Source organism: Physella acuta, unplaced genomic scaffold (genome assembly GCF_028476545.2).
Source record: "Physella acuta isolate Inbredline_101_S28 unplaced genomic scaffold, ASM2847654v3 ptg000117l, whole genome shotgun sequence".
Classification (NCBI taxonomy): Eukaryota; Metazoa; Mollusca; class Gastropoda; family Physidae; genus Physella; species Physella acuta.
Window position 1 is genome coordinate 405001 of NW_026731637.1, and position 14838 is coordinate 419838.

Below are 14838 nucleotides of genomic sequence, written 5' to 3' on the forward strand. Positions count from 1 at the left end.
GTACAGTACAGTACAGTACAGTACAGTACAGTACAGTACAGTACAGTACAGTACAGTACAGTACAGTACAGTACAGTACAGTACAGTACAGTACAGTACAGTACAGTACAGTACAGTACAGTACAGTACAGTACAGTACAGTATGTTGGGTAGGTTAGGAGAGATGTAAAATTGATAGTTCGCTCTGGGCACCGAAATAAATAGCTCCGCTATAGTATATTAATATTTTAGCGGGGCCGTCTCCGCGAGTTGCCGCGGGGATAGAATAAAGTCTAACGAAATGTTTTAAGAGGGTTTTATCAATGTGTTACTAGTTAATAATCGTGCTGGTTTTGTCTTCTAAATCTTAGTTATTTAAATGTAAAGAATGCCTGTGCTACATTTGTAAAGGTACTGGTTTGCCTACACTATCGTCCAGCATGCATGCTGTTTTCTTGTTTTCTTAAAATTGAGTAATTTAAATTCTAGCATGGGGGCACGGGTTTCCCACAGCAACAAAATTTATGTGTATGTAAATCACTAACCGTAATATTACCGTTATGTGAGTCATCGATTACACTACCTCAGGGGCGCCGCGTACGGCCCCTTACTCGGTTTAATCATAGAATGTCGTGCACCACTTAGTCGTCCGCGCTGATTATGTTTAGTGACCGACTCTAAAACCCCATGTTTAGCATTATCTATCGCACTGTTTGAAACTAACGTAGGCGCTATAACGCTCACGAGGTACCCCGGGGCGCCAAAACGCACCATGCAGAGACGTGAGAGGAGGCCACTGATTTGATTTAGTGAGAGACTGACATATCCCATTGTATCCATAGCCTATCGCACTGTTTAAAATGAACTTAGGGGCCATGGTGCTCACGGGAAAGCCCGGAGCGCGATAACGCCACCTGCCGGGGCGAACAAGGACGCGCCTATTCGATCCAGTCAACGATTATTTTTTATTGATTATTTACTGTATAGCCTTTTTAAACCAATGTAGACGTCATAGTGCTCGCAGGGTAGCCCAGGGCGCTTCGGGTCGCACAAAGTTTCATGGCTCTCGGATAAACGGTGTCGAACCGCATTCTATTTTTGTATACACTGTATATGGTGAAAAATCACACCCTCCCGGGTCGCCGCTCTTACAAAATTATAATTGATTATTATTTTTTTGCAAAACCCTTCCCATTTTTTTTTTTTGTAGTTTATAATTTTGTAGTTTTGCCTTTTAAATGTATTTAAATTACATAATTTAGATTCAAAGAAAGTCATTAATTGCGCAGTTTTCAATTAACATCTGTCTAAAATTGTATATTTTGTTTGACCTACTGTAGCCGTACTAAAAAGTACTGATCTTGTATTCAATAATTAGGAAAAATATGTCAGTGTTAGTTTTCTTTTCAGGTTATTTTTTTTGCGATATACAATCCCTTTAAAATGGTGATGTCTTATCCTGATTATCGAAAGCGCCTTGCTACTCTTGAAGAAAAGATGTTCGATGCTAACTCTGCTATAAATATAGACGGGTTATTGGTAAGTTAGCTTTTACAGTATGCTATCATATTTTATTACTTTCAACTAACCAAAGCACACACATTAAATGTATATATCATGTTACTGGTATCTATTGTTTTTCTACTTTAGGATGGTATCACAGCATTAGTATATGATTTGGACTTTCCTGCATTTAAAAAGATAAAAAATGTTACAAATTTTATGGAGCGATGTAGGTAACTTAAACAAATAAACTAACTATTCTATTATCTATGTGATTTTACAGTTTTCGCCATTTTATACCTTCCTACTTTATGAAATACGGAATATAAAGAGAATGTTGAAACCGTGCAAACAATCGAGATTTTAAGAACTGTTGACGTTTTTTTTTTACCTTACAGAGGAAGCAAAGAAGTTTTTAAAGCTTGCCCGACTGTGTATGTATGTAAAAATGATTTCTAGACAACGGTTTCAGTTAGAATGATGAAATTTCATATATGAATAGATATTAAGTTTACAGATCCTTCTCAGTTTTTAGAGATTTCCAATAACCGGAAGTGGTATCTACTCAACTTCCTTTTTCTCAAACACCAATATCTTGAGTACAAGTTAAATAGATGAAATTTCACATACAAGAATGCGCAGGCGTCTATCGACTTTTGCACTTTTTCTGATAACCGGACATGGTAGTTTACTCTATTTTCCCGTGAACATGATAATTTGAATACAGTTTCGGTTAGGTTGACTGTTTGATATATATGGATAAGATTTTATATTTGAATTACTTTCAATTTCTAAGCCAACTCTGATACCCGGAAGTGGTAGCCTACTTTACTCTATTTCTGGTTTCTAAAATACCAATAACTTGAGTTCCGTTTCAGTTAACTGAACAAGATTTTTTTTTACATACTCATACTCTTGATTCCTCTAAATAGTGAGTAATTCCCCTTGACCGTAACTAGTGCTTTACGCTATTTCCAATTTTTCAATATAAAAAACCATAAGAATTAGATTTTTATAACATTAAGTGCGCGATTGTGGGGTATTTTCCTCTCCGATTTCTTAATATACTTCAGAATTTCAGAATTTTATCTCATATTCTTATAAAGCATTTTCTCAGAAATTTTAACTTCTCTCTAAAACAAAACACCCTTTATAACAGTAATTAATTTCTACCAATGATGTATTAAACGACGCATGACCTCAAATTCTGACCACACTTCGACTATACGTGTTATAATAACAGATGAATTATCCACCTGAAAATAAAAACATACTAGAGGGTATATTGATTAACGTCCAAAAGAGCGATGTAAAACACCCCTCGTCGACCATCGTACGTGGCTTCGGAGGAAGCCACGGTTTTGTCATCGATTGTAGTATTTCGATGTAGCAGTGGTGTATGGCGCTATTTAAAACGAATGTAGGAGCAATAATGCTAACGGAGAAGATATTTAAGAAATTATAAAAAATTCGACTTAAATGTTAAATGATAATTTTGGTCGAGGCGACCTATTGTCGAAGATTTAATTTTTCAAAAACTGTTTTGGGTAACCACTTTATGATTATTTGCTTTTGTTTTGTTTTAATGTTAAAATTATTATGATGCATACTTTAACATTATTTTGCAGATAGGGAATTTGTTGATCTTATTAAAATCTCACGAATGAATGCATCTGACTTTGAAGTTCTTAAGGTTATAGGGAAAGGTGCATTTGGTGAAGTCCAACTGGTAAGTACTCAGAAATACTAAACTACTCCTGTTTAATCAAAAATGAAGCCCCAGAATTCGTTGTTCGTCGTTTTTATCTTTATAAGAACCTCCCTCCCCTCTACTGTCCACCACCTCTGGCACAGAAAAATGTTAGAATTATGTGTGTACAAAACAATATTAAACACATTCATATTGTTTAATAGTACAAATTCTATAACAGCATATAGATGTATTAGAGCTGATGATAATTTAGAAATAACACTGAGTAACTTTTTAATATTGAAAGTTGAAAATGATGAATTGAACTGTTCAGTATCTCTAGCAGTGAGGTATCCGGGAGGAGGACATGGGGAGCGACCTGCTGGTATTTTGAGAACAGTGGCGCCTTTTCCCAATAATAGATTAATGAAACAGATCAGTAAATGATGGATTAAAAAATAATGAAGCTGTAATTGCTAGCAAATACAACAAGTGCATATTCTTTTTGTGTACCGGAAGTGTGCATAAATTAAAGCATACTCGCAATATAATCGCATGAATATCCAATGGCTGAATACGGAATCCATAGAAGACACTATTTAAAAACCGTTCAAAAATGTGTTGGAAGGGATCCTTTCCAACACAATAAAGATTACATGTCAACCGCTTATGTGCCATTCAGGCTATTGAATCCGATTTCAGCATGCCTCTCTTTTTGGTTGTCCTTCCATAACCTTTGTCCAACCAAGAACAAACTGTAAGGGCAGTTTAATACTCCCCCCCCCCCCCCCAATACATATTTAAGTCAGAAATTTTGATTTTTCAGCATCTATTGTTTCTGAAACTACATTCAATTCTGAACATTTCTGTATGATAATTTTGCCTAATTACATATTGCTAGTAATTTTTATATTTTTTAAATTAATAAGAGTAATGACGTAATTCACCAATGTTAAGCAACATTAAAAACTAACTAAAATAGAAGTTCTTGTTGTTGAGTAAGAGGCTCCAGATGCAATTTATGTAACTGGGAGGTTTTAAAAATGACCTTTTTGTGGAGTTTTCGTTTTTCGTGGTTTTTTCCAAATTTAGTATAATTTTCACTATTTAGCGTTTTTCTCAAAATGTTACTTTTTAACAAAATCGTACCAATTAAATCACTATAACTCGAAAACTACTTGAGATATTAGCTGAAATTTTGCAAATATGTTCACTAAACACTGCTTTTAAAGCTACGTCTACTCCCTACTTTTTTGACATTTTTTAGGTCTCACATTTTTTTTAAATTGCTAAAACAAATTTTTATTATTTTCTAATTGTTTTAGTTCATCATTTTTGTATTTGTTTATATTACACTATGTTAAAGATTTGTGTTGTTCTGACAAACAAAAGTTTTGTTATTGTGATTTCAATGAGAGCTAATTGACCACTTGTTGACCAGTAGTTGCTTGTTTTGACCAGTTGACAAAAATTTAAATCCAAGTGGTCAACTAACACAAGTCAATAAAACAATCTACAAGTGGTCAAATGGTCAATAAATGGAAAAAAATTATTATTTTAACCGTTAATAAAAAATGTAAAACAACTCGTCAACAAGTGGTCAGTTGGTCAACTGGTCAACAAATGTATACAATTATTATTTTAACCTTTAATAAAACAATGTAGAACAACTGGTCAACTGATCAAAATAAGCAACTACTGGTCAACAAGTGGTCAAGTGGTCAAAAAACAATCACCTACTGGTCAAAACAATCAACAGGTTGTAAAAAAAACAATAAAAAACGGGTTAAAAAGCAACTGGTGGTCAAATATTAATCAATAACTGATCAAAACAATCAACAGGTGGTAAAAATAATCAACAGGTCTCTCCTCCACCTCCACCTCCTTACTAGGACTCAAATGTGTCAAGTGGTCAAAAATCAATCACTTACTGGTCAAAACAATTAACAGGAAGTCAAAAAACAGGAAAAAATCAACAGGTGGTAAAAAAACAATAAAAAACGGGTTAAAAAATCAACAGGTGGTTAAACATCAGTCAATAACTGGTCAAAACAATCAACAAGTGGTCAAACAACAGGTCCCTCCTCATCCCTCCTCCTTCTCAATACTAATCAAATGTGACCTAATATACTACTAACGTCAAATGTGATGATTAGAATCATTGTTCTATTTATTTTTATCGGCCTAAATATGTTTTTGTATTGCTGAGGAGACGTGCTCCATACAATCTCAAAACCTGTATTATATCTGCTTGAAAAAGAAATTTACAATCATCAGCTATGTTTGTGAATATTTACAACAACATGGGGTTTAAAACAATAAGGTGTAATTAAGGTTATGTAGCTTGCAACGAAATTGTGTTAACCATGATATGATCTTAGCAACGCGCGAAAACAAAAGTCACTCCTAAACAAACAGGAAACGGATGTATTTTTTTTATTTAATGTAAGCCCTGGCAGGGGTGTGACTATACTACTTCCCTAGGCTTATATGAATAAACTATAAGGTCAGCGCAAGCCTGGTCGAACCCAGACTGGTTAAAATCCTAACCTTAGTCTTAACTATAATAAAACAAAAAAGCTAAAAACGTATAAAATGTATTTTACAAAAAAAAAATGGAACCAAAAGTCAAAAGGAGATGTCAATTAAAAAAAAGATTAATAGTTACAAAACAAAACAGACTATACAAAACCATACAAACATCTAACCCAATAAACAAAACACCCAGCCAAGTAGCAAATGTAACCTTAATGGAAAGGGGGATGAGAAAAGAAAACATGAATATAATGCATGGAAAGTATATACATACATATATACAAATGTTTAAATACTTCTCACTACTAAGGATAACTAAATTAAGCTTCGAGTAAAATACTGATCCCTACTACTAACACTACTTCTAAAATACTAAATTCAATTCTTATACACACTTAATTAACCACAGTCTTACCAAGAACACCATGGTACCCAACAGGGTTAAGTGAGCCATATGTGTATAACATTTAAACTTAGCAAATTAAAAATAACGTGCGACAACTACAGTAAAGTCAACTTATTATACACAAAAGAAATCAGCCCGAAGCCATTGACCTACAACATCAACATACACCTAATAATCTTGGCAAGCATAAAGCAAACACACCCCACTGAGGCCACAATAAAGACAGACAAAGCAGGTGTTACTAAACATAATGACGTTGAAACAAACATCACACACATTAATTTTAACCCACAAAAATAATACAGCATAAACATAATCAAGTCAAATGCTATTAAAACACACAGATGTTCACACCAGTTTAGGAAACCCACCTAAACATCCAACTAAACCACGTGGCCTAAAATTACAACACCACCAAGCATTCAGAAAATACATAACTAAATTTGAAAACATTAAAAAAAACACCATGTGTACCAGAATTGCCGATGTCTACTACCTCGTTTTAGCCGAAAAAAAAATAAAACGAGAAGCACAAAGGCAACGCTTTTCATATCCCAAACATAAAAAAAAAAATAATAAAAATAATAATACCTCCTTGCACGTGGTGCGCAAAGAGCCCACTGTGGAACCGATCCGCTCTGATCAGATCTACATTCTGGCTATGGGGTAAAAGTCGGCCCTATATACAGTTGATTGACCGGAAGTGAAACACCGTAGCCGCTGTCCAGTTGAACATTCGCCCACAGATTCGCACACAATAACATAATACAAATAATACATTCACCAGCTCACATTAATATGAAAATAAATGGGGGTTAATAGCCTCTTCTGCGTTTGTTGCTCTGTCAATAATAGATCAACGTGTTCCTTTACACATCTTGCTTTACTACAACCGCATGTTTATCATAATATAGTTACTGGTCGGGAGGCGTTGATTTTTTTAAATTAATTATTACATTTAATATTGTGTTTCTGTAATTTTAGGTCCGACATACAAATACAAAAGCAATTTTTGCAATGAAGTTGTTAAGCAAATATGAAATGGTGAGTATTTGATTAAATAAAAAAGAATTTTAAGCCACCAATTTAGTTCACCAGCAGTTGATTTTTTTTTACTTTCTCGTATATGAAGTATAGAGAAAGTAGGCATATTGTAATCGTAAAAAAAAGAGATTTTTACAAATCTCGACGTTTTACACCTCCCTGAGTCGGAAAAAAATAGTTTTGCAATTTTATCTGTATGTCTGTGTGTGTATATGTGGGTGCACCTCTAAAACAGCCCTTGACAAATCGGCCCCGTCAAAACGGCCCCGTCAAAATAGCTCTGTAAAAAAGGCCCCGACTTATTGGGTCCCGTCAAATGCGCTCCCGTCATACTGACTTGCGACAAATAGGCTGCCGACAAATGGGCTCCCGGCATTTAGGCTCCCGACAAATAGGCTCAGGACATATTGGCTCCCGACAAAGCGGCTCCCGACATATTGGCACCCTACATAAGGTCTACGAAATATTGGCTACCGACAAAAAGGCTCCACACATTTTGGCTTCCGACAAAATGTCTCCAGACATATTGGCGCCAGACAGATGAATCGTATGACCACTATTGGCATAAAAGAAACCATTTTGCCCTACCTCCAATACCACTATAACCTCTTTTAAATGCCTGAATGAAATTGGTTTTTATGAACCAACATCAATTTTCAAACAAATCGAGCCCTTAACAGCTAAATTCCATCGATTCTAAAATTTTGAAAATGTTTCATTTACAATAGTAAAGATCTCTTGCTTAAAAGCTAGCACAGAAGAATAAATGTATGCTATACATGATGTTTACTGAATAACGGCATTTTGTTTTGATAACCTACAAGCATACTGCAGGTAGGAATGTAAAGCGTGGACCTATCTCCCCACACACAGAGTTGGAATAGCCTATAACCGACTCATTTATGGAAGTCATAGATAGATGACCCTTAAAAATTAAAACATACTATTTCTTATAATAGATATACTTTTATAAAAATAACGCCAGTAGGTTTAGTCTCTACGTAAACCGTATTGTCAGTGGTACTTTTGTCGGGAACCACAATGACGGGAGCCTATTTGTCAGGAGTCGTAATGAGGGGGCCGTTTTGTCGAGAAACTATATGTCGGGAGCCTAAATGTCGGGGTCCATATGTCGCTGGCCTTGTTGACGGGATCGATTTAACGGGGCAGATTTATGTCTACATGCACATTAAGATAATATATATAACTCTAAATCTAACTCAAAGCCCAAACCTAATCACAACCAACCACCACTACCACCACCATAAACGTAAACATAAACCAGCATAGACATAAACCATTTCCCATCACCGCACTTATAAACCTAAAAAAACAACCACACAAACAAAAATAAAAGCACAAACGGAAACATAAACCCTAACCCTCACTTTCAACCTCAACCAAAATATAAATACCAACACACAAAAAAAACACAAACATAACATAGACATAAGCATAAACCAGCCTTCACAACAACCTAAATCACAAATATTAACATAATACCCTCTCCCCTCGCTGCATTTCTACGCCTACAAGAACAACCATATAAGCACAAACATAAACTCAAACTCAAACGCAAACATAAACATAAACCCACACCACAACCTCAACCTCAACCACAAACATAAATATAAACCATATACACTCCCCGCATCTATACTTTTAAAAAGACAACCACATGAACATAATTCCTAACCCACACCACAACCACAACCAGAAACAAATACATAAACACAGCATAATCATAAACACAAACACAAATTTGATTTTTTTTCTATTCCAATTTTAAGTGTTATAATTAATCTACCACAAAGATGGAAGTAATTTGTACTATTTTTTTCAGATAACATTATAATTTTTGTGGAGAATAATAATTTTAGGTTGATTCTGTTCTTTACACTTAACCAACGGGACTAAAACGCACACTTCCCAAGGCGCCGGAGGACGCGCCCGATTTAATTTCGTGATCCATTATATTGGTCCGTCAGATCCTCTCCCTAGTGCGATAAGACAAAGACTGTCCTAACCTTCTTCCCTACCAACAACGTTACTACACTAAAACGTCACATTCTTACCGCGTGTTAAGCTCACCATCTTATATTTACACAAAACCCTTCACAACACACATAATCTCATAAACGTTCAATACTCTAATACCATTCGTAACATTACCCCCTTCTCCTCAATCTAAAATCAATCGCTAAAAATGTGCTTATTATAATAGTCTTTAATAACGCGCATTTTGGAATTTTATTTTTGTGCTCTTCTATAGAGCAAAATGACTGACACAACCTGTTGGCTTCAATAATAGTGTATTTATAGACGCGTGTTCTCAATTTCTGATTAGGTCATGTAAAATTATTACGATAAGTAAACAATATTATCTTCACTAGATACATGGCTAGTTGAGGGAGAAATATAACGGGCTAGGTTGATAGTGTTGTCTTTTGTTCTAAACCGAAAACAAAACCAAAATCACCACCTCAACCAAAAGAAAAGCAATTGAAAATAAAATGGATTTTTATCCAGAATTGTCATTTTATCCTGATCCGGAAATTTAACTTGAAATTTAAAAAAACCTAATAACCCAAACCTTAATTATGATACTAATGCTTACTATATATATTAATTTTCCGGTATTTTTTTATATCGACATTCGCTTCTCAAATTAAACTAATAAATTAGGCGTTTACATTTCTTGTCTCTATTATCAATGTCGTATCGTTTTCGGCATTCGATTCTTAATGGACACCAGCGAGTTGACGAGATTCCTTCCATAATGTTGTTGACATCGAATAAAAACGTGCTTTTTAGATTTAGACCGTAAAAAAAACTTAAGCCTAAAATTAATTTAGAAATTTATATTTTTAGAATAAATGCTATAAAAATTGCAAATCCAGAGAACTTGAAAATAATGTGTTGAGTTTAAGGCTACATTTCTATTTCTTTTCATCAAGCCTAAGTTATAACCGGATGTTTCACTTTCGTAAGACAAATGTTGATTGGCTGTACAGTAACTTAGTGATCGATAACTATTTGTTTACAAAACTTTGCAGATCAAGTTTTTAAATAACAATGCAAATTTATACCCCATGACCTAGTTTTTCTATTTTTAGCTTATAATGTGTACAGTAAAATTTATGGCGGCCTATCGAATAGCAGGATGCCATTGTTTATGTCGCCATTACACGTGAAAACCAAATTGAATTTTGCTTTTTTTTTTATGTTTATTTAGTTACCGAAAATATTAAAAACATCAGATACATCCAATTTTTAGTAAAGTCCGAAAAAAACCAGACAGGCAGGATTTTATAACCACATTAATTGTAACTACGCCGTGCATGATTTTTAAATTAATTTATGGACCTCTCAAATACCTTTGAGACTTTTCTCGCTGGCGTCCATTCAATTTTTTTCAATTCAACAATCGATAACGCCATTGTATTTTGTGGATGGGCGCTAAATGTAGAAATTACCACAATAATCTATCTGCTAACCTTGATCTAGCTACACATTACTAAATATAGTCGTAGTCACGGACTCATACCACTTAACCTTGCACCTAAGCTCAAACTTGAAAAAAGTCTCATTCAGAGTTTTTTTCAGACATCGCTTCGTCTACTACCCCTTCGAACGAAATAGAATTTATACAGTAAATTTATATATCATTTTAACTGTTTTCGGTTATGTCCAGGGGGTTTATGTCGGGGGGGTTTTGTCCAGGGGGTTTATGACCGGACACCCCCCACCTGAATCATGCAGACACTGTTTCTTTCAGACTATTTCTCCGGAGGGGGTGGGGACATATAAAATTTCTTGGAGATAGACTCAATTCTTGGAGGGAGGTGGACACTGGTCTTTCTGTATATAAATTCTATATAATATATATTTCGTTCTCCGAGGTGTCTGAAAGAAACCTCAATCATGCGGGTAGTATATCTTTCAGACTTTTTTTTCTCATGGCGGAGAGGGGCACTTGAATTGTTTTGGGGGAAATGGGTCGGGTTAAATTATCCGGAGGATTGGGCTGACACTGGAAAAAGTATATATTTTATATATATTTTCTTCGTTATTTCGTTCGGGGGTGGGGGCGGTAGACGTAACTCAGCGAAGGGAGGGAGCTACCAAAAGATTATATATTATATGCTGACTGCGCTGGAGTTGCCATCCCACTTAGTGTTATCTAAGAATATTCGAGAAAGTTTAGGAGATATAATTCCAGCTTTCTATTAGTTAAACCAAGCAGTTATTATTTGACGGTAGGGCATATATACTAAACTCAAGAAGAACTGTGCTTATCGTTTTGACTTTAAGATCAGTCAGTTTTATTTCTTTATTACATAGATTGAAAGATCAGATACAGCATATTACTGGGAGGAAAGGGAGATCATGGCTAATGCAAACAGTGAATGGATAGTACAGGTATTTAATACTTTTTTTTCTTCGTTATAGAATAAATAGTAACAGATTGTAAGTGGTGCTTTTGAATCAGTATGACCACTACTAGCCAAAAAAATACTCACACCTGTAAAAATGTAGCTTTATAATTTTATACTTTTGCAGCTCCATTTTGCCTTCCAAGACAACAAATATTTGTACATGGTCATGGACTACATGCCAGGCGGGGACCTGGTCAATCTGATGAGCAATTATGATGTGCCAGAGAAATGGGCCAAATTTTACTGTGCTGAAGTAGTGTTAGCTCTTGATGCTATTCATTGTATGGGGTTTGTACATAGGTGAGTTCTTACAGGACACTTTTACTGCAGTCTAGTTTAAGACAGTTGTGCTGACTTGTGTAGTTGCGTTGTAACCAAACTGCACAATTTTCTTTCAGGGATGTCAAGCCAGACAATATGTTGTTAGATGCCAATGGCCATATAAAGCTCACTGATTTTGGAGCTTCTACGAGGACAGATAAGGTGATCCCCTAAGCATTAGCTTCATGTATTAAAATGTGATGTTATTTGTAGTAGTATTATAGAATATACTTAAGCTTTCAGCATATTAATTACAAGCTTTATTATTCAAATAAAAAGTTAATTATTATTTTCATATATATATATATATATATATATATATATATATATATATATATATATATATATATATATATATATATATAATATTACTTAAAATAACATATGCTTGTCTATCTTCAGGATGGTCTTGTGCATTCAGATGCAGCTGTTGGCACACCAGATTACATCTCACCAGAAGTTTTGAAGTCCCAGAGCGGAGAGGGCTGTTATGGTAGAGAGTGTGATTGGTGGTCTGTGGGTGTCTTCCTTTATGAAATGCTCGTTGGTAAGGACACACATGCGCATTAGAACTTCCATCTTTAATAGTATTATCATATTTGTTTGTCAAACTACTGTTTTTACAGCTGAATTATGGAGATAATTTCTTTTGCAGGCGATACACCTTTTTACGCAGATTCTCTTGTGGGAACTTATGGTAAAATTATGGATCACAAACGGTCTCTTAACTTCCCCACTGATGTTGAAATATCTGAAAATGCAAAAAGTCTTATATGTGCCTTTCTGACTGACAGGTAAAATATGTTTTACAAAAATTGTGTATTTTATTTTCATATTTAATTCTTAAAATAATATTACCAAAAAGCAACATAATTCTCTTCTGGCATAGACACTAACCTCAAAATATTTGGCATTTTTTCAGAACTGAAAGATTGGGCAGAAATGGCGTAGATGAAATAAAACGGCATCCATTTTTCAAAAATGATACATGGACATGGGAAAACATACGACAAAGTAATTCTTACACTAATTAATTTTGAATTATAATTAAGGAACTGCCATAAACACACAGTAGTTATTTCTTTATGGTGTATCTGCAGCTGTTCCGCCTGTGGTCCCAGAACTATCTAGTGACGTTGACACCAGTAATTTTGATGATATAGAAAAGGATGAAACACCCGAAGAAACATTTCAACCTCCTAAAGCTTTTGCTGGGAATCATTTGCCTTTTATTGGTTTTACATACAGTAAAGGATGGAAGTATGTTTTTTTAAGTATTTTAAGTTTTAACTTTATTAGTAGTACTAAATCTTTATTACTGACGCCTTGGAAGACCATATCGGCACAGTCAGAAACCCGCGATTCATTCATGACATAAAAGCCATACCACCAGTAAATTTAGTAAATTGACAGAATCAACAACCCAAATAGTATAGTAGCAGTCATAAACGTAAATGGCAAAAATATTTGAGGAAGTTCATTCATTCAAGTACCTTGGCACCATACGTCATCTGATGAAGGAACGAAGCAAAAACTACTTGCAAGAAGTGCCCAAAAACAACAGTACTCAGTAAACTAATGTGAGCGGGTGGAAGGATTAATTAATACTGTGTTCGAATCGTTGTGTGAACGTTGTAGTGAATGTACTTACGGTCAAGGTCTATAAAACAGACGACTGACCACTGGTCGTTCTTTTTTTTTCCTAATCTCTAAACGATCCATAATGGATTAGTCTACATATCTTAGTGTGTTGTGAGCTCTTTGTGTCGGTGGTTGTGGTTGCAGTTCTCTGGGTGTTTTAGTATGATTGTTTGATTCGTTCCGTATGTGTTGTTAGGTTATGTTTGACAACTGTAGGTCTGGCTTTTAGACTGTATTGAATTTGTACATTGATTTATATATATATATATATATATATATATATATATATATATATATATATATATATATATATATATATATATATGATTGGTTTCATAATTTGTTGTAATGAAAGTTATGTTTTGTTTACTATCTTCGGTTTTTATTTAGACTAAGGTAAGGAGTTTAACCACCGTGGGCTTAGTCACGGTTGGACTGACGCCCATATGTTTAACTCATGCGGTTACTGGTGGTGTCTGTCCTTCTTTATGGATGCAAGGCATGCACCCTCAACGCAGGCCCTGGAAATGAGATATCTACGCAAAATCCTAAGGATCTCATACAGAGGATTATTTATGCGATTGGTCTCTTTGACAGTACCCTGGGACGAGTCAAATCAAGAAAATTAAGATGGTATGGGCATGTCACATGAACTAACACTCTACCAAAAACAATATTGAAAGGCACTGTGCTAGGAGGGAAAAGAAGGGGAGGACAAAGACGTCAATTGTTGGATGACATCAATGATTCGACGGGGCTGCCCGGATGGCGGATAAGTGTACAGTCAACTATGGTGCCCCAACGATGATGATGATTTAAAAACACATGGTCTTTTATCACAAGCTTTTCTTTAACTTGCTTCCTCTGTTGTCAGTCGTCAGTCTAGATTGAAACGCCCGAGCGAAAATAAGGGCACTTCTAACTGTTAGATTCGGTTCATAATTGGTACGTGGGTCAAGACATGGAGGCAGATGCAACATGACAATCAATTTGACTTAATTGGATGCCTAATTAATTTTTTATGAAATAATTAAAATTTAGACCAAATTAGTAGGCTGACTCATCAAACTATTCCAAACTATTAGACACGCGTCACCACGTTCATAAGTTGCGCAATGGTTTTTAGTCATGCAACTATAATAAATTTTAAAAATTTAAAGTACTGAAAAAAAAATCATAAAAAACATTTTAATAACAAAATTGTATGTAATAATGCACTAAAAAGTAGAAAATAAATTATACACTACTACTTAAATAACTATAAAGAAAAGCGTGGGTCT

General features: G+C 34.8%; 1 protein-coding gene across 1 annotated transcript in view; it reads left to right on the top strand.

Annotated features, from left to right (window-relative positions):
• Positions 1–1422: 1422 nt before the first annotated feature.
• Positions 1423–14838, top strand: part of LOC131934754 (rho-associated protein kinase 1-like) — a 50560-nt gene continuing 37144 nt past the window's right edge. Inside the window, exons 1-11 of the mRNA XM_059290869.1 lie at positions 1423–1518; positions 1630–1711; positions 3111–3211; positions 7098–7157; positions 11502–11579; positions 11721–11896; positions 11995–12079; positions 12320–12464; positions 12573–12711; positions 12840–12931; positions 13018–13177. Of these exons, the coding sequence (XP_059146852.1) occupies positions 1423–1518; positions 1630–1711; positions 3111–3211; positions 7098–7157; positions 11502–11579; positions 11721–11896; positions 11995–12079; positions 12320–12464; positions 12573–12711; positions 12840–12931; positions 13018–13177 (1214 nt within the window). The remainder of the gene's footprint in view (positions 1519–1629; positions 1712–3110; positions 3212–7097; positions 7158–11501; positions 11580–11720; positions 11897–11994; positions 12080–12319; positions 12465–12572; positions 12712–12839; positions 12932–13017; positions 13178–14838) is intronic.